Genomic DNA, 21,044 nt, shown 5'->3' on the forward strand with positions numbered 1-21,044 from the left:
AGAGATGTAATCTCTACAACAGATGCTTCCAGCCCCTGCACAGCAGAGTGAAGCCAGTGAGAGAGGGAGGGGACCCTGTTATATCGGAGTTATGCTCAGAGCTGCCGTGGACAGGCCAATGTATTGTTCAGTACTGAAAGTGTGTAAGGGTGCATAAGTGTGAGGTGGTGCAGGGCAAACAAGGCAAGGAATACATGATAAACAGCAGGACCCTGGGACTCAGTACTGACCCTCTGAGAGAGTGCTGTGGGCAGTACGGTAGCACAGTGGTTAGCACTGTGGCTTCACAGCTACAGGGTCCCAGGTTCGATTCCCGGCTTGGGTCACTGTCTGTGCGGAGCCTGCACGTTCTCCCCGTGTCTGCGTAGGTTTCCTCCGGGTGCTCCGGTTTCCTCCCACAGTCCAAAGACGTGCAGGTTAGGTGGATTGGCCGTGATAAATTGCCCTTAGTGTCCGAAAAGTGTAAGTGGGGGTTACGGGGATTGGGTAGATACGTGGGCTTGAATAGGGTGCTCTTTGTAAGGGCCACTGCACACTCAATGGGCCCAATGGCCTCCTTTTTAAAAAATAAATTTAGAGCACCCAATTCATTTTTTCCAATGCAGTGCCAATTTAGCGTGGCCAATCCACCGACCCTGCACATCTTTGGGTTGTGGGGGCTGAAACCCACGCAAACATGGGGAGAATGTGCAAACTCCACACGGACAGTGACCCAGAGCCGGGATTGAACCTGGGACCTCAGCGCCGGTAGGCAGCAATGCTAACCACTGTGCCACCGTGCTGCCCCTCCAATGGCCTCCTTCTGCACTGTAAATTCTATAATCTATGAAACACCGAGGATCAGAGGGACCTTGCTGTGCATGTACACCCATCCCATAAGGTAGCAGAGCAGATGGATACAGTGGTTAAAAAAGCATATGGTATTTACACATTTACTCGGCCTTTATTAGCCCAGGCATAGAGTTTAAGAGCAGAGAGGATATGCTGGAACTGTATAAAATGTGAGTTAGGCCTGTCATGTGAGAGTGCCTTTAACAAATGGGTGTTTATTACTGCAGTGATGTCAGAGTGTGGGTGGAGCTGAGCTCTGCTTTTTAGTTTCACTTTGAGGAAATGCTTGGGTGTGTCTGTGTTTTTGGTTTTGTTTCAGTGTTGGAGTTGAAGCCAGCCAAAGCAGGTGTACTGTTGTTCTCTCTGCCATGTAAAGACTACCTCTTGATCATTTGATAAATTCAGAGTGATAACTGTTCTCAGTAGTGAATTTAAACCTGATGTGCTTCTGTTGAAAGGTTTTTTCTTGTCTTATGGATGTTAAAAGGAACGTAAGGATTACTTCGTGTTGTATTCTTTGGGGGTTGTATTTTAATTGATGGTTGCTAAGATGTTCACTGTATGTTTCATAAAAGGATAAGTTGAGTTCATAGAATAAACATTGTTTTGTTTTTAAAAAATACTTTTCCATTTCTGCCGTACCACACCTGTAGAGTGAGCCGTGTGCTCCCCATACCACAATCTATTAAAAGTTGTGGGTCAGGTGAACTCCATGCTACACTTTGGGGTTCTCTAAACCCTGGCCCATAACAAATTAGGGGCTCGTCCGTGATAAAAGTCTATCTATTGGATTGGCTCAGTGAACTTATAGACAGTGAGGGATGAGCATATTGTGGTTGCTTTTCAGGTGTGGTATTTCAGTTTAAGTAGGGAGTGTGTTGTGGACAATGGTTCTTTCAGAGGCTCTGAAGGTTTTGGGGGTGGAGACGGTCACACACAGTACCTTACGGACAGAGACTAAAAACACACTTTTAGAATTGGCAAGAACATTACAGTTAACATTACCTGACAAAATGCGAAACGATGAGGTAATTATGGTGGTGGCTAAGCATTTAAAATTGCCTGAGAAACAGTTTGACTAATTGGAAATGGCAAAAATTCAGTTACAAGTTAAACAAATGGAACATGAGAAAGAATTAATGCAGCTTGAATACGAAAGAGAGAGCGAGAGGAAAAAGAAAGGGAGAGAGAAGAAAGGAGAAAAAAAGAAAAGAAAGAGAAAGGGAGATACAGATCAGGGAAAAAGGTAAAGAGAGAGAGATTGAAATTCAGAAAATAGCCATGGAACATGACAGTCAGTTAAATTTGGCAGACGTAAAGGGAAACATACAGTTGGATGATGGTGATGAGGATAGTGAGAAAGAGCATCATAGTCGAAGGCTTGGTGGGGATCTACATGTCCGTCTGTGAATGTACGTGTGCGCATATCTGACTGTGCATGTGTCTGTGCACATGTCTGTGTGTGTGTGCAGGTGTGTCTATGCATGTGTCACACACAAAGAGAAACACACACATGCAGACATACATAGATATGTGCACACACATATACACATACAGACATGCACACACACGCACACAGAAACACACACATGCACAGACACACACATGCACACGCAGATATAGATGCACATACACATGCTCAGACACACACAAATATACACGCACACACATACTCAGACACAATACATGTGCACACACGCACATAGACAGACACATGCACAGACACACAGACAAGCACACACACATACAAAGGTAGACACAGATGCACACAGACACACATACTGAGAAGCACACACATGTACAGACACACAGATGCACATACACATGCTCAGGCAGGCGCACACACATACTCAGACACACACAGGCATGTGCACACGCACACAGACACAGATAGACACATACAGATATGTGCACACACATTCACAGAAACACATATACATATGCAGACACACACAGACAGAAATGTGTGGAGTTTGCATATTCTCCCCGTGTTTGCGTGGGTTTGACCCCCACAATCCAAAGATGTCCAGGGTAGGTGGATTGGCCACGCTAAATTGCCCCTTAATTGGGGGAAAAAAAATAATTTGATACTCTAAATTCATTTTAAATAATTATCTATCTGTGTGTGTGTCTGTGTGTTTATCTCCGAGTATGTGTGTCTGTGTGTGTATCTGTGTGTGTGTGTATCTGTGTGTGCGTGTGTATCTCTGTGTGTGTGTATGTCTGTGTGTGTGTCTGTGTATATCTGTGTGTATATCTGTGTGTGTATATCTGTGTGTGTCTGTCTGTGTATATCTGTGTGTGTCTATGTGTGTGTGTATATCTGTGTGTCTGTCTGTGTATGTCTGTGTGTGTATATCTGTGTATGTGAATGGGTATCTGTGTATGTATATCTCTGTGTGTCTGTCTGTATATCTGTGTGTGTCTGTCTGTATATATGTGTGTGTGTATATATCTGTGTGTGTACCTGTGTGTATGCGTGTGTGTATGTGTGTGTATGTGTGTGTATATGTGTGTATATGTGTGTGTTTGTGTGTACATCTGTGTGTGTGTATATATCAGTGTGTGTGTATGTATGTGTGTGTGTATATCTGTGTGTGTGTATATATCTGTGTGTGTGTATATATCAGTGTGTGTGTATATCTGTGTGTGTGTATATCTGTGTGTGTGTATATCTGTGTGTATGTGTGTGTGTGTATATATCTGTGTGTGTGTGCATATCTGTGTGTGTGTATTTCTGTGTGTGTGTATATCTGTGTTTGTGTGTGTGTGTATCTGTATGTGTGTGTTTGTGCGTATATCTGTGTGTGTGTTTGTGTGTATATGTGTGTGTGTATATGTGTGTGTGTCTGTCTGTGTGTAAAGAACAAAGAAAAGTACAGCACAGGAACAGGCCCTTCGGCCCTCCAAGCCTGTGCCGACCATGCTGCCCGCCTAAACTAAAATCTTCTACACTTCCTGGGTCCATATCCCTCTATTCCCATCCTATTCATGTATTTGTCAAGATGCCCCTTAAATGTCACTATCGTCCCTGCTTCCATCACCTCCTCCGGCAGCGAGTTCCAGGCACCCACTACCCTCTGTGTAAAAAACTTGCCTCGTACATCTCCTCTAAACCTTGCCCCTCGCACCTTAAACCTATGCCCCCTAGTAATTGACCCCTCTATCTGGGAAAAGTCTCTGACCATCCACTCTGTGGATAATCCACTCTGTGGATATCCTCATAATTTTGTAGACCTCTATCAGGTCGCCCCTCAACATCCGTTGTTCCAGTGAGAACAAACCGAGTTCATTCAACCGCTCCTCATAGCTAATGCCCTCCATACCAGGCAACATTCTGGTAAATCTCTTCTGCACCCTCTCTAAAGCCTCCACATCCTTCTGGTAGTGTGGCGACCAGAATTGAACACTATACTCCAAGTGTGGCCTAACTAAGGTTCTATACAGCTGCAACATGACTTGCCAATTCTTATACTCAATGCCCCGGCCAATGAAGGCAAGCATGCCGTATGCCTTCTTCACTGCCTTCTCCACCTGAGTTGCCCCTTTCAGTGACCTGTGGACCTGTACACCTAGATATCTCCGACTTTCAATACTCTTGAGAGTTCTACCATTCACTGTATATTCCCTACCTGCATTAGACCTTCCAAAATGTATTACCTCACATTTGTCCGGATTAAACTCCATCTGCCATCTCTCCGCCCAAGTCTCCAAACGATCTAAATCCTGCTATATCCTCTGACAGTCCTCATCGTTATCCGCAATTCCACCAACCTTTGTGTCGTCTGCAAACTTACTAATCAGACCAGTTACATTTTCCTCCAAATCATTTATATATACTTCGAACATCAAAGGTCCCAGCACTGATCCCTGCCACATCACAGCCACAGCCCTCCAATTAGAAAAGCACCCTTCCATTGCTACTCTCTGCCTTCTATGACCGAGCCAGTTCTGTATCCACCTTGCCAGCTCATCCCTGATCCCGTGTGACTTCACCTTTTGTACCAGTCTACCATGAGGGACCTTACTGAAGTCCATATAGACAATATCTACTGCCCTACCTGCATCAATCATCTTTGTGACCCCTTCGAAAAACACGATCAAGTTAGTGAGACACGACCTCCCCTTCACAAAACCATGCTGCCTCTCACTAATATGTCCATTTGCTTCCAAATGGGAGTAGATCCTATCTCGAAGAATTCTCTCCAGTAATTTCCTTACCAGTGACGTGAGGCTCACCGGCCTGTAGTTCCCTGGATTATGCTTGCTACCCTTTTTTTAAAATAAATTTAGAGTACCCAATTATTTTGTCCAATTAAGGGGCAATTTAAAGTGTTCAATCTACCTATCCAACACATCTTTGGGTAGTGGGGGCTAAACCCACGCAAACACGGGGAGAATGTTGCTACCCTTTTTAAACAAAGAAACAACATTGGCTATTCTCCAGTCCTCCGGGACATCACCTGAAGACAGTGAGGATCCAAAGATTTCTGTAAAGGCCTCAGCAATTTCCTCTCTAGCTTCCTTCAGTATTCTGGGGTAGATCCCATCAGGCCCTGGGGACTTATCTACCTTAATATTTTTCAAGGTGCCCAACACCTCGTCTTTTTGGATCTCAATGTGACCCAGGCTATCTACACACCCTTCTCCAGAGTCAACATCCACCAATTCCTTCTCTTTGGTGAATACTGATGCAACGTATTCATTTAGTACCTCGCCCATTTCCTCTGGCTCCACACATAGATTCCCTTGCCTGTCCTTCAGTGGGCCCACCCTTTCCCTGGCTACCTTCTTGCTTTTTATGTACGTGTAAAAAGCCGTGGGATTTTCCTTAACCCTAGTTGCCAATGACTTTTCGTGACCTCTTCTCGCCCTCCTGACTCCTTGCTTAAGTTCCTTCCTACTTCCCTTATATTCCACACAGGCTTTGTCTGTTCCCAGCCTTCCAGCCCTGACAAATGCCTCCTTTTTCATTTTGATGAGGCCTACAATATCTCTCGTTATCCAAGGTTCCCGAAATTTGCCATATTTAACCTTCTTCCGCACAGGAACATGCCGATCCTGAATTCCTTTCAACTGACATTTGAAAGCCTCCCACATGTCAGATGTTGATTTACCCTCAAACATCCGCCCCCAATCTAATTAGCCTTCCCCCAATTTAGCACATTCACCCTAGAACCACTCTAATCCTTGTCCACTAGCACTTTAAAACTTACTGAATTATGGTCACTGTTCCCGAAATGCTCCCCTACTGAAACTTCGACCACTTGGCCGGGCTCATTCCCCAATACCAGGTCCAGTACAGCCCCTTCCCTAGTTGGACTGTCTACATATTGTTTTAAGAAGCCCTCCTAGATGCTCCTTACAAACTCTGCCCTGTCCAGGCCCCTAGCACTAAGTGAGTCCCAGTCAATATTGGGGAAGTTGAAGTCTCCCATCACAACAACCATGTTGGTTTTACTCTTTTCCAAAATCTGCCTACCTATCTGCTCCTCTATCTCCCGCTGGCTGTTGGGAGGCCTGTAGTAAACTCCCAACATTGTGACTGCACCCTTCTTATTCCTGATCTCTACCCATATAGCCTCACTGCCCTCTGAGGTGTCCTCCCGCAGTACAGCTGTGATATTCTCCCTAACCACAGGCACAACTCCGCCACCCCTTTTACATCCCCCTCGATCCCGCCTGAAACATCTAAATCCTGGAATGTTTAGCTGCCAATCCTGTCCTTCCCTCAACCAGGTCTCTGTAATGGCAACAACATCATCGTTCTAAGTACTAATCCAAGCTCTAGGTTCATCTGCCTTACCTGTTATACTTCTTGCATTAAAGCATATGCACTTCAGGCCACCAGACCCGCTGTTTTCAGCAAAATCTCCGTGTGTGTGTGTGTGTGTGTGTGTGTGTGTGTGTATATCTGTGTGTGTGTGTGTGTGTCTGTGTATATCTGTGTGTGTGTGTGTATATCTGTGTATGTGTGTGTGTGTGTGTATATCTGTGTATGTGTGTGTGTGTATATCTGTGTATGTGTGTGTGTGTCAGTCTGTGTATATCTGTGTACGTGTGTGTGTACCTGTGTGTGTATATATGTGTGTGTGTATCTGTGTGTGTATATATGTGTGTGTGTATGTGTGTGTGTGTGTGTCTGTCTGTGTATATCTGTGTATGTGTGTGTGTATCTGTGTGTGTATATATGTGTGTGTGTATATCTGTGTATGTGTGTGTGTGTCAGTCTGTGTATATCTGTGTACGTGTGTGTGTATCTGTGTGTATATATGTGTGTGTGTGTGTGTGTGTGTGTATCTGTGTGTGTATATATGTGTGTGTGTATGTGTGTGTATCTGTGTGTATATATGTGTGTGTGTGTGTATCTGTGTGTGTATATATGTGTGTGTGTGTGTATATATGTGTGTGTGTGTATCTGTGTGTGTATATATGTGTGTGTGTATGTGTGTGTGTGTGTATCTGGGTGTGTATATATGTGTGTGTGTGTATCTGTGTGTGTATATATGTGTGTGTGTATCTGTGTGTGTATATATGTGTGTGTGTATATATGTGTGTGTGTGTGTGTGTGTATCTGTGTGTGTATATATGTGTGTGTGTGTGTGTATCTGTGTGTGTATATATGTGTGTGTGTATATGTGTGTATATATGTGTGTGTGTGTGTGTATCTGTGTGTGTATATATGTGTGTGTGTGTGTATCTGTGTGTGTATATATGTGTATGTGTGTGTGTGTGTGTGTGTGTATCTGTGTGTGTATATATGTGTGTGTGTATGTGTGTGTATATATGTGTGTGTGTGTTTGTGTGTGTGTGTATCTGTGTGTGTGTGTGTGTGTCTGTCTGTGTATATCTGTGTATGTGTGTGTGTGTAGCTCGGTTGTGAATCCCCCCCCCCCAAACTGGTCTGTGTTTGTGGGTGCAGAGTGATATCCCGGGGGTGGGGGGGGGGGGGGGGGGGGTGACTGATACCCGGGAGGGTTTTGATCTCCCGTCAGGAGCGCGTGGAGTGAAAATGTCATCCAAATTTGTTCAAACTATTTTTAAAAGATGCGACTCACTCTTTAAACCCAACACAGCAGAAGGTCGACTTAAATAAAGAGGATCGCAGTCCGATTTGTTCCCAGGAAAGTTTTGATCTTATCGAGGTAGCGATATTGGAATATTCTGTCTGTCAGAAAGAGCTTGCTGTACCTGCAGCTTCGAGACAGGCAGAGCGTCTGAAAATTCAAATAATATCGTGGAATAACTGAAAGAGGAGGGGCAGAAATCTGTGCTTAACACAAATAAACAGGACAGAGGTTAATCAGGATAAAGATATGTTTGTGTTGGCTTCTGACTTCTGGTCGAGGAGGTTCTGATTGTAAAGCAGGATCTTCCCTATTTACAGACAGTTTATACACAGCCTGTGGGTCACAGATAGCACAAAGGCCATGGAAGGGTCTGTTGCAGATCAACTGATTTGTTCTGTGAATGGGATTTGCCCTCCAATAGACAGGGCCGAGGCTTCATTAAACAATAGACCAGCAGCCAATCGAGCTGGCATGACAGTACTGAGGGAGTGCCGCACTGTCAGAGGGTCAGTACTGAGGGAGCGCTGCACGGTCAGAGGGTCAGTACTGAGGGAGCCCTGCACTGTCAGAGGGTCAGTACTGAGGGAGTGCTGCACTGTCAGAGGGTCAGTACTGAGGGAGTGCCGCACTGTCAGAGGGTCAGTACTGAGGGAGTGCTGCACTGTCAGAGGGTCAGTACTGAGGGAGTGCCGCACTGTCAGAGGGTCAGTACTGAGGGAGTGCCGCACTGTCAGAGTGTCAGTACTGAGGTAGTGTCGCACTGTCAGAGGGTCAGTACTGAGGGAGTGCTGCACTGTCAGAGGGTCAGTACTGAGGGAGTGCCGCACTGTCAGAGGGTCAGTACTGAGGGAGTGCTGCACTGTCAGAGGGTCAGTACTGAGGGAGTGCCGCACTGTCAGAGGGTCAGTACTGAGGGAGTGCTGCACTGTCAGAGGGTCAGTACTGAGGGAGGGCTGCACTGTCAGAGGGTCAGTACTGAGGGAGTGCTGCACTGTCAGAGGGTCAGTACTGAGGGAGTGCCGCACTGTCAGAGGGTCAGTACTGAGGGAGTGCTGGACTGTCAGGAGCGCTGTTATCTGAATGGGACCTTGAACCCAAGGCCGCTGCTTTGAAGAGGAGGAGCGGGTTATCTCCGGTGAACTGGCCAAAATGTATCGACAAGATTATCTTGCCTATGATTTCTGATAGCGGGATCTTTCTCTGCACAAATTTACTCCGCCGAAGGTTGGGGTGGGTGAGGTGTGTGTGTGTGGTTATTTACTGACGTCTTTCGACTGAAAGGAAAAGTAACGATCTATAAGGCCATAAGATGTAGGAGCAGAAGTAGTCCATTCGGCCCATCGAATCTGCTGTGTCATTCTCTGAGATCATGATCGCTCTGATACGATAATCCACAACGCTTTTCCCGCCTTATCCCCACACACCTCCATTCCCTTTCTCCTTTCCGGTTGTCCCAAAGTGCTCAGAGTCAGTGAAGTACATTTCAAAGTTGTTTGGGATGGAGGACACGAGTCAAGCCAATCCGTGCACAGCACGAGTCAAGCCAATGTGTGCACAGCCAGATCCCGCCCACGATAATGCGATAACGTCCCGACAACTTACACTGACTCTCAGTTTAGCGGCAATTTGATTTTAAAATTCTCAATTGATTTTCAAATCTCTCCATAGCCTCAAACCTCCCATCCTCTGAAATCACTTCCAGTGATCTCCGCATCCCATGAACAATATTTTATATATTTAAAATAAATTTAGAGTAGTCAATTCTTTTTTTTCCCCAATTAAGGGGCAATTTAGCGTGGCCAATCCACCTACCCTGCACATCTTTGGGTTGTGGGGGCGAAACCCACGCAGACACGGGGAGAATGTGCAAATTCCACACGGACAGTGACCCAGAGCCGGGAATCGAACCTGGGAGCCCTGGCGCTGTGAGGCAGCAGTGCTAACCACTGTGCCACCGTGCCACTCACCATTGGCAGCCATGCCTAAGCTCGGGAATCCCATCCCTAAACCTCTCTGTCTCCCTTTCCCCTTCTGACAGCTCCTTCAGCCCTCGCCTTTGACCGAATCTCTGCTCGCCTGTGTCTGACATCCCCGTGTGGGTTTTGTCCAGTAACAATCCTGGGAAACGCTGAGGGGTGTTGTAATGGACGGAAAGATGCTATATCAATGCAAACTGATGTTGTTTCTCCCCCCCCCCCCCCCCCCCCCCACCACACACACACACACACACACACACACCTTCAAGCAGAGAACTGAGTTAAGGTTGGTTTGCTGATGCTGGGAGAGAGATACAGAGGCTCCCGCTGGGGAGACTGATTTGTATCTGACCCAGGCCTGACCTGGGTCTTGGTGGTGCCGCTGTGTGCGTGTGTGTGAGGTGAAGAAGGACGCGCGTCATATAGAAACACAAAAACACAAACACAGTTCAAAAAGTCAAGCGTTTGGGTTAAAAGCAGAGTTATTTTCAAAGGTCTCTGCTGGAAGCTTGTTCTGAATGGTCCACATTGCCAAAGCCGCAGCCTATTCAACTACAGAGGGGTTCAGATTCAGGCCTCTTCCTGTCCTCACCCTGCTGGATCGCGGGAGTGGGGGGGGGGGGGGGGGATCACTGGACAGTTCTCAGGAGTGGGGTCGTTTGGTTGATTTTTTTCTCCCCTTGCTCAGTGCTTTAATGCAGAAAGTACAATTGCAACCACACAGGGCAACGCTGGTCACCGGGGAACTGTGACTAAAGATTTTTTGTGTGTTTGAGGGTTCCCTCAAGCCCGCAGCCTCTGCATCAAGAGGTTGTCAGTTCGTCTTGCTCCAGACACTTGAGCACAAAGTTCCAGACTGACGGTGCGGGCTGAGTACCGAGGGGGAGCTGCACTGCCGGAGGTGTCACTAAACTGGGGCCACATCGGCTCTCTCAGGTGGAGGAAAGTTGTTCCCGGGCACGACTCTGAAGAGGGGAAAGGGGAATCTCCTCGTGTCCTGGTCAATATTCCCTCAATAAACTGATGATCTGGTCATTATCACGTTGCTGGTGGGGAGTTAGGAGGGGAGATCAATTGGGGAGTATGGAGTGAGGCACTGTGTAGGATAAACGGATCCTCCTCTTGTGCCTGATACAGGTTAAGGTGGTGCACAGGGTGCATACGACTCGGGCGAGAATGAGTGGGTTCTTTCAGGGGGTTGCAGATGAGTGTGAGAGGTGAGGGCGGGGGCCAGTGAATCACACGCACATGTTTTGAGGTTGTGAAAAATTGGGAAGATTCTGGGCGGGAGTGTTCGCGGTCTTAGCCAGGATAGTGGAGGAGGGAGTGGACCCGGACCCTTTGGTGGCGATACTTGGGGTTTCAGAGAAGCCGGAGCTCATGGAGAGGAGGAAGGCTGATGTCTTGGCCTTCGCCTCTCTGATTGCACAGCGGTAAATTCTACTAGAATGGCGGTCGGCATCGCCACCGGGGGATAGCGGCACGGTTGGGTGACCTGTACAACTTCCTGCGGTTGGAGAAGATAAAGTCTGAGTTAAGGGGCCCAGCAGGGGAGTTTGAGAAAAGGTGGGGGATGTGTGTGACCGTGTTTGAGGACCTGTTCGTCGGGAGGGAGTAGGGGGGAGTGAAAAAGGGGAAACATTTGTACAGACTGTACAGTTGATTGCTGGGAAGTATGTTTCCCGGGGTGTTTATTCGCTGTAACCTGTTTCGATACATGTTTGTAATAAAAAAAAATATTTTTTAAAGGGGGGGGGAACTTGCTACACTGACATAGTAACAAGCATTATTTCCCCAACACTATCTGAATCTGATGCAGAAAGAATTTTAAATAAACTAGTGACACAAATTGTATTCAAACCTCATCTCCGGCGCTGAAATGTCAACTGTTCAGACACAAGTAACTCTTGATTTGCCTGTTCTAACGGTACAGAGCTAGAATTGACAGAGAGGGAGGGGCCTTCATACCGCCCCCCCCAATATAAAAATTACTCCAAGGAAGGGTCATTTTAACATGTCTCAGGAATCATAGAATCCATACAGTATATTCGGCCCATCGTGTCTGCACTGACCCTCTGAAACAGCACCCTACCCATGCCCACTCCCCTGCCCTAGCCCCGGGAATCCACTTCGGGGCAATTTAGCATGTCCAATCCATCTAACCTGCACATCTTTGGACTGTGGGAGGAAACCGGAGCACCCGGGGGAAACCCACGCAGACACGGGGAGAACGTGCAGACTCCGCACAGACAGTGGGCCGAGGCAGGAAATGAACCTGGGAACCTGGACTGTGAGTCAGCGGTGCTAACCACTGTGCCAGTGTGCCCACGCTGGTCCGTGGCGCTGTGAGGCAGCGGTGATAACCACTGTGCCAGTGTGCCCACGCTGGTCCGTGGCGCTGTGAGGCAGCGGTGATAACCACTGTGCCAGTGTGCCCACGCTGGTCCGTGGCGCTGTGAGGCAGCGGTGATAACCACTGCGCCGTCCTTTAATCCACCTTCATGTCTTCCGAACCCAATAATGCAAATGAAAATTTGGGATCAGGATGGAATGGGGAATTAATCAGCTGACCTCGTTGACTTCAGTGAAGAATAGAATTGAGAAAAGTGTAAATCAAGAATTGAAGCCAATCCCAACAATACCCCGAGGAGGGTGTTTAAATTAAATTGTCATCTCCCCATTAATTTATATAGCCCCCCTCCCCCCCCAACGCCGCCCCGGTTGGTAGAGAGAACCCTCACCCTCACGAGCCGAGCTCTTTTCACAAGATCGTTCAGCTTCCTCAAGGCCGCATTCCTCGGCAGGTTCTGAAGATCCTGGAATAGATCCTGCTCCTCCAGCTCAAACAGCTTGCGGTTCTCGGAGATCAGGAGAGGCTCGGACCAGAAGGAGCCGATGTAGACGCGCATGACCTCGGGGGTGTTGATGACCTTCCCCAGGGACCACATCAGGGCCCCGTAGACCCTCATCAGCTGCTGGGTGTCCACCTGGTCGGCCTTGTTCAGCACCACCCGAATCTTGTCCTCGTTCCCCTTCAGAGCTCGGATGGCTTCGGAAAACTCATCGGAAATCTCCAGCTTGTGGGCGTCGAACAGGAGGATGATGCGGTCAACCCGCTCAGCGAACCACTGCAGTACCGCGGCAAAATCATAACCTGCAAAACACAAGGCGGCGTTAGAAGGAGTTGGGATTGGCTGAAGAGTCCGGGACTCTCTATCTTTTTTTCAAAAAATAATTTTTATCAAGAATTTCACAAAATATAAACAAAACAATATTAACAAAACGACCGTGGTAAAAACCCAAGAACAATACCCACCCAACTTCAAAAGCAACTGCAAACAAAAGAAAAAAACAAAAGAACACGCAAACAACAAAAGGGAAAGAGATAACACCCGCCACATCCCACAAACACATGTACACAGTTCTCCCTCCCCCCGATCCAAACCCCCCCTCCCTCCCCTCCTCAATCTCCTCACCCAGCTCCTCTTCCCATTTCCCCTTCAGTTCCTCCACCGAGGCCTCGTCTACCTCCTGCATCACCCGGTATATGTCCGAGATCCTCCCTCCTCCGACCCACACCCCCGAGAGCACCCTATCCCGCACCCCTCGTGGGGGCAGCAAGGGGAACCCCTCCACCTGCCGCCTGGCAAACGCCCTCACCTGGATGTACCTAAACATGTTCCCCGGGGGGAGCCCAAACTTCCCCTCTAACTCCCCCAAGCTCGTGAACCTCCCCTCCACAAACAGGTCCCTCAACCCCCTAACCCCTGCCCTGTGCCAGCCCAGAAATCCGCCATCAATGCTCCCTGGGACAAATCGATGGTTCCCCTGTATCGGGGCCTCCATCGAGCCCCCCACTTCTCCCCTATGCCGTCTCCATTGCCCCCAAATTTTGAGGGTAGCTGCCAACACCGGGCTCGTGGTATACCTCGTTGGAGGGAGCGGCAGTGGCACCGTTACCAGCGCCTCCAGGCTCGTGCCCACACAGAACGCCACCTCCATCCTCTTCCATGCTGCCCCTTCCCCGTCCATTACCCACTTATGCACCATCGCTGCGTTGGCAGCCCAATAGTACCCACAGAGGTTGGGCAATGCCAGCCCCCCCTATCCCTGCCCCGTTCCAGGAACACTCTTCGAACCCTCGGAGTCCCATGCGCCCACACAAATCCCGTAATACTCCTGTTGACCCTCCTGAAAAAGGCCTTCGGGATAAGGATGGGGAGGCACTGGAACAGGAACAAAAACCTCGGGAGCACCGTCGTCTTGACTGACTGCACATTGCCCGCCAGCGACAGCGGCAACATATCCCACCTCTTAAACTTCTCCTCCATCTGCTCCACCAACCTTGTGAGGTTGAGCTTGTGCAGGGCCCCCCAGCTCCCAGCTACCTGGACTCCTAGGTACCTGAAGCTCTTCCCTGCCTGCTTCAGTGGGAGCCTACCAATCCCCTCCTCCTGATCCCCCGGGTGCACCACGAACAACTCGCTCTTGCCCAGGTTCAGCTTATACCCAGAGAAGCCCCCAAATTCACTAAGAATCCTCATCACCTTCGGCATCCCCCCCACCGGGTCTGCCACATACAGCAACAGGTCGTCCGCATACAGCGACACTCGATGCTCCTCCCCACCCCGCACCAGGCCCCTCCAGTTCCCTGACTCCTTCAATGCCACGGCCAGGGGCTCAATTGCCAACGCAAAGAGCAAGGGGGACAGGGGGCACCCCTGTCTCGTCCCCCGGTACAGCCGAAAGTACTCCGACCTCCTCCTATTAGTGGCTACACTCACCATCGGGGCGTCATAGAGCAACCTCACCCAACGGACAAACCTCTCCCCAAACCCAAACCTCTCCAACACCTCCCACAGATACCCCCACTCAACCCTATCAAAGGCCTTCTCCGCATCTAATGCCACCACTATCTCCGCCTCCCCTTCCACAGCCGGCATCATAATATCGTTGAGGAGCCTCCGTATGTTTGTATTCAACTGCCTTCCCTTCACAAACTCCGTCTGGTCCTCTGGGACTCTCTATCAACGAGAAGAGGATTCCGAGGGGTGAGCTGATTCCAATCCCCCCCCCCCCCCCCCCCTCCTCACCTACTGATTCTCAAAGGCAGACTTCCGTCTGTTCCCATAGATACTAATTCCTGGAACAGGTCGCTAGGCAATTGCCAGGAGCTGCCGGCTTGAGGGACGCCACATCGAGTGTGGTTAACCAGGAGTCTCTCCCAGTCTTACCTCCAGCCATCAATGTTTGGAAGGATTTTGCAGGTTGATAATTACTCTGTTTGGCTGCGATATGGATGAACCTTCCTTGGCCGTCAAACCCCAGGGCGGGCCCTCAAACCCGGAGCTTCCAGCTCAAAGACGTGGACACTCACTCACTGCCCCACAACACCTCCTGGTGACCTGATAGAGGTCTTTCTAATTATGAAGGGGGATTGGAAGGGTAGACACAGAGAAGATATTTCCCCTTGTGGGACAACAGGACAGGGAGCAGAAGGTGGAGGGGGAGCCATCAATATGCGACAGTCACTGATAAATCCAAATGGGAATTCAGGAGCAACATCCTTACACAGGGAGTGGAGAGAATGTGGGACTCGCTCCCACGGGGAGTGGGGAGAATGTGGGGCTCGCTCCCACGGGGAGTGGGGAGAATGTGGGACTCGCTCCCACGGGGAGTGGGGAGAATGTGGGACTCACTCCCATGGGGAGTAAGGAGAATGTGGAACTCGCTCCCACAGGGAGGGAAGGGAATGTGGAACTCGCTCCCACAGGGAGTGGGGAGAATGTGGGACTCGCTCCCACGGGGAGTGGGGGAGAATGTGGGACTCGCTCCCATGGGGAGTGAAGGGAATGTGGAACTCGCTCCCACGGGGATTGGGGGAGAATATGGGATTCGCTCCCACAGGGAGTGGGGAGAATGTGGGACTCGCTCCCACGGGGAGTGGGGAGAATGTGGAACTCGCTCCCACAGGGAGTGAAGGGAATGTGGAACTCGCTCCCACCAGGAGTGGGGAGAATGTGGGACTCACTCCCACAGGGAGTGGGGAGAATGTGGGACTCACTCCCACAGGGAGTGGGGAGAATGTGGGACTCGCTCCCACGGGGAGTGGGGAGAATGTGGGACTCACTCCCACGGGGAGTGGGGAGAATGTGGGACTCGCTCCCACAGGGAGTGGGAGAATGTGGGACTCACTCCCACAGGGAGTGGGGAGAATGTGGGACTCGCTCCCACGGGGAGTGGGGAGAATGTGGGACTCACTCCCACAGGGAGTGGGGAGAATGTGGGACTCGCTCCCACAGGGAGTGGGGAGAATGTGGGACTCGCTCCCACAGGGAATGGGGAGAATGTGGGACTCGCTCCCATGGGGAGTGGGGAGAATGTGGGACTCACTCCCACGGGGAGTGGGGAGAATGTGGAACTCGCTGCCAGCAGCCATATTGAACTCGATAACATGGTCACAAACTAGAACAACAATTTTATTCATGTAGTATTTCTAACGAGTAAAACAGTGCGCCACATAGCGGGATATTGGGACAACTGACGTAAAACTTGGCCAAAGAGCAAACAGCACCTTAAAGCAGGAGAGCGAGAAACGGAACCAATAGGAAGCTGACATAAGTGATAACGAACGGTTACCGATCTTCACTGGCCTGATAGCGATGCAGCCACTGGGACATTTTTTGGACTATATTTAGTTGCAGTTCGGGCTCGATGGGTAACAACCTCACCTCTAGCCGGGTGGTCAGTACTGAGGGAGTGCTGCACGGTCAGAGGGTCAGTACTGAGGGAGTGCTGCACTGTCAGAGGGTCAGTACTGAGGGAGTGCCGCACTGTCAGAGGGTCAGTACTGAGGGAGTGCCGCACTGTCAGAGGGTCAGTACTGAGGGAGTGCTGCACTGTCAGAGGGTCAGTACTGAGGGAGTGCTGCACTGTCAGAGGGTCAGTACTGAGGGAGCGCCGCACTGTCAGTGGGTCAGTACTGAGGGAGTGCTGCACTGTCAGAGGGTCAGTACTGAGGGAGTGCCGCACTGTCAGAGGGTCAGTACTGAGGGAGTGCTGCGCTGTCAGAGGGTCAGTACTGAGGGAGTGCTGCACTGTCAGAGGGTCAGTACTGAGGGAGTGCCGCACTGTCAGAGGGTCAGTACTGAGGGAGTGCTGCACTGTCAGAGGGTCAGTACTGAGGGAGCGCCGCACTGTCAGAGGGTCAGTACTGAGAGAGTGCTGCACTGTCAGAGGGTCAGTACTGAGGGAGTGCCGCACTGTCAGAGGGTCAGTACTGAGGGAGTGGCCGCACTGTCAGAGGGTCAGTACTGAGGGAGTGGCCGCACTGTCAGGGGGTCAGTACTGAGGGAGCGCTGGACTGTCAGAGGGTCAGTACTGAGGGAGTGGCCGCACTGTCAGGGGGTCAGTACTGAGGGAGTGCTGCACTGTCAGAGGGTCAGTACTGAGGGAGTGGCCGCACTGTCAGAGGGTCAGTACTGAGGGAGTGGCCGCACTGTCAGAGGGTCAGTACTGAGGGAGTGCCGCACTGTCAGAGGGTCAGTACTGAGGGAGTGCTGCACTGTCAGAGGGTCAGTACTGAGGGAGTGCCGCACTGTCAGAGGGTCAGTACTGAGGGAGTGGCCGCACTGTCAGAGGGTCAGTACTGAGGGAGTGCCGCACTGTCAGAGGGTCAGTACTGAGGGAGTGCCGCACTGTCAGAGGGTCAGTACTGAGGGAGTGCTGCACTGTCAGAGAGTCAGTACTGAGGGAGTGCCGCACTGTCAGAGGGTCAGTACTGAGGGAGTGCCGCACTGTCAGAGGGTCAGTACTGAGGGAGTGCTGCACTGTCAGAGGGTCAGTACTGAGGGAGTGCCGCACTGTCAGAGGGTCAGTACTGAGGGAGTGCTGCACTGTCAGAGGGTCAGTACTGAGGGAGTGCCGCACTGTCAGAGGGTCAGTACTGAGGGAGTGCCGCACTGTCAGAGGGTCAGTACTGAGGGAGTGCTGCACTGTCAGAGGGTCAGTACTGAGGGAGTGCCGCACTGTCAGAGGGTCAGTACTGAGGGAGTGCCGCACTGTCAGAGGGTCAGTACTGAGGGAGTGCTGCACTGTCAGAGGGTCAGTGCTGAGGGAGTGCTGCACTGTCAGAGGGTCAGTACTGAGGGAGTGCCGCACTGTCAGAGGTTTACAGATGGCTGTAAATGGTACCCCAATTTTCAAGAGCAGGGGTGTTTTCTACGATGGCCTCCTGACCAATATTCGCCTTCAAACCAAAATCCAGAGCTGATGATCACATTGTTATTTTTGGGATCTTGCTCTGCGCAAACTGGCTGCTGCGTTTCCCACATCACACAGAGAATGCAGTTCAAAGAGTAACTGTGGGGGGCGGGGGGGGGGGGGGGCAGAGTGAGTTGGGGCGTGGCGGGGTTGGGAGAGAGGCAACAGAATTGCAAGTCCTAATTATTTGCTTTCCTGCAGGAATGGTCTGGGCTGAATCTCATTTCCAGATGGATTTCTGCACAGGCAGAATCTCAGTTTGCCAAACAGAAAACTGTAACCAGGAAGAGCACCCGGCCCCTTGGCAACCAGTCACTCCCCAGCAACAAAGAAATTCCTTAAAAGGCTAAATTAGCAATGAGTGTTTAAGAGAAGAGATGGCTGTGTAATGGCCGACTAACGCAGAGGCTCTGCAGCCACAACGCAGCGGGGAACACTTTCAAACATCTTCGGCACTTTCAATCAAGCGAACCCTTTGCAAATCAGGCAAAGCGAAGCCAGAAAGCGACAGTTGCCGAGAGTAGGAGCTGGAAATGATTAGCAGCAGAGTCCCTGCCAAAGAAAGAATTCAGAGCAAATGGATCAAGCTCAATTTTCCAATTGTCAGCAACCCTCACTTCAGGCCAGAGCGCCTCAATGCAATGGCGCACATTCACATTCGTACCACTCCTCTGGGAGCGAGAAGGCCGGGATTGGAGGAGCGCGGACATCTCGGGGAGTCACGGGGCGAGAGGCAGTTAGGGAGGGGCAAACCTGGCCCTGGGGGGATTTGTAAACAAGGAAGAGAATCTGAAGGTCAAGTTGCTTCCAGGTCGGGAGCCTGGGTTGGGTCAGTGAGCACGGGGGGAGGGGGCCCTGGGGGGGAGGGGGGCCCGGGGGGGGGGGCCTGGGGGGGAGGGGGGCCCGGGGGGGAGGGGGGCCCGGGGGGGGGGGGAGGGGGCCCCGGGGGGGGGGGCCGGGGGGAGGGGGCCCTGGGGGGGAGGGGGGCCCGGGGGGGAGGGGGGCCTGGGGGGGAGGGGGGCCTGGGGGGGAGGGGGAGGGGGGCCCGGGGGAGGGGGGCCCGGGGGAGGGGGAGGGGGCCCGGGGGGGGGAGGGGGGCCTGGGGGGGAGGGGGAGGGGGGCCCTGGGGGGGAGGGGGAGGGGGGCCTGGGGGGGAGGGTGAGGGGGGCCCGGGGTGGGGGGAGGGGGGCCTGGGGGGGAGGGGGAGGGGGGCCTGGGGGGAGGGGGGCCTGGGGGGAGGGGGAGGGAGGCCTGGGGGGGAGGGGGAGGGGGGCCTGGGGGGGAGGGGGAGGGGGGCCTGGGGGGGAGGGGGGCCCGGGGGGGGAGGGGGGGGGGGGGGGGGAGGGGGGCGGGGGGGAGGGGGGCCGGGGGGGGAGGGGGGCCTGGGGGGTAGGGGGGCCCGGGGGGGAGGGGGGCCTGGGGGGGAGGGGGAGGGGGGCCTGGGGGGAGGGGGAGGGGGGCCTGGGGGGGGGGAGGGGGGCCGGGGGGGAGGGGGGCCTGGGGGGAGGGGGACCTGGGGGGGAGGGGGGCCGGGGGGGAGGGGGGCCGGGGGAGGGGAGGGGGCCGGGGGGGGGAGGGGGGCCGGGGGGGGAGGGGGGCCCGAGGGGGGGGGGAGGGGGGCCGGGGGAGGGGAGCCCGGGGGGGGGGTGGGGGGGGGGGAGGTGGCTTTGAGATACGGGGTGCATTGCCCTGGAGCAAAGTCTTGGGGCCGTTGCATAGGTCAGTCCCGGGGCAGGGAGGGTAGGGGACGTCCTGGGGGGAGGGGGGCTGCGGGACGCTGGGGGAGGGGATGTGTGCAACTGTGCTGTTGAGGGGGTGGGGGTAAGTCAGTGGGGGAGGGGGTCCCCGAGCTTCAACATCCTTGGAGGGGGGGGGGGGGAAGGGCATCCCAAATGTGAGGAGGCCGTCAGAGTAAGTCGCCCAGAGCCCCCCGCCCAGAGCCCCCCCCCCCCCCCCCCCCCCCCCCCCCCAGCCACACGCTTCCCACCCCGAGATAGGAAAAAGTTTGATTGTCATTTTCCCCACCCTCCCCAGTCCCACCAAATTAGAAATTGAGGCTGGCGGGAGAAGGCCGCTCGGTGGCCATTTTGGGGCCTCATTAGGTTAAAGGGCAGATTTCCTGCCCAAGGCCTTGCCTGAGTGACGTTGCATCTGGGTTTGGGTGGGTATCCATTCATCCATTCAGGTTTATGCTACCCCTGCCCCCCCATCTCCTCTGCCTTGGGGGGGGGGGGGGGGGGGGTGGAGTGTAGAATTCTGTCCATTGAGTCAGCATTTTGGGACTCAGGTGAGGGGAGAGGTCTTAACTCAAAGGGTTGTGAATCTTTGGAATATTCTCAGTCGTTGATATATTCGAGACAGAGTTGGGTAGATTCCTGGGCTCTAAGGAAGTCGAAGGAGATGAGGATGGGGCGGAGAGGCGGATTTCACTCGGAAGGACAGCCATGTCGGGCGTTGGGAACGGTTTTAGGGGCCGCGTGGCTCCTGTGACGAGGAGGGGTGGATGTTTCGTTCTCTTGCTCCAGTAAACGCAGCAAAATTAGGTTTGGTCCTTTGTGAATTGAGAGATTTGCTGCTTGCTTGGCAGAAAGGTGAGAATATATCCTTCAGCCCACTAGACAACCTGAAAGCAGATGAGGAAAATAAAATGTAACAAGCCGGGGAAGAGCCAGCCAGGTCGAGTTCAGCAAAGCGGTAATTTATCAAACAGATGGACAACCTGTGCAGAACATTACACAGAAATTACAGCACAGACACAGGCCATTCAGCCCATCTGCTCCAAGCCGGTGTTTCTGCCCCACACAAGTCTCCTCCTATCACCACAACCGTCTATTCCTCTCCCCAGCTTCCCCCATAAGCGTATCGGGGGCCAGTTTAGCCGAGTTGTCTGAGCGGCTGGTTGGTG

General features: G+C 52.2%; 1 protein-coding gene across 1 annotated transcript in view; it reads right to left on the reverse strand.

Annotated features, from left to right (window-relative positions):
- LOC119957881 (EH domain-containing protein 2-like) overlaps positions 1–21,044 on the reverse strand; it is a 53,862-nt gene that overhangs the window by 11,732 nt on the left and 21,086 nt on the right. Inside the window, exon 3 of the mRNA XM_038786055.1 lies at positions 12,619–13,031. Within this exon, the coding sequence (XP_038641983.1) occupies positions 12,619–13,031 (413 nt within the window). The remainder of the gene's footprint in view (positions 1–12,618; positions 13,032–21,044) is intronic.

This window comes from Scyliorhinus canicula, chromosome 27, assembly GCF_902713615.1.
Source record: "Scyliorhinus canicula chromosome 27, sScyCan1.1, whole genome shotgun sequence".
NCBI lineage: Eukaryota > Metazoa > Chordata > Chondrichthyes > Carcharhiniformes > Scyliorhinidae > Scyliorhinus > Scyliorhinus canicula.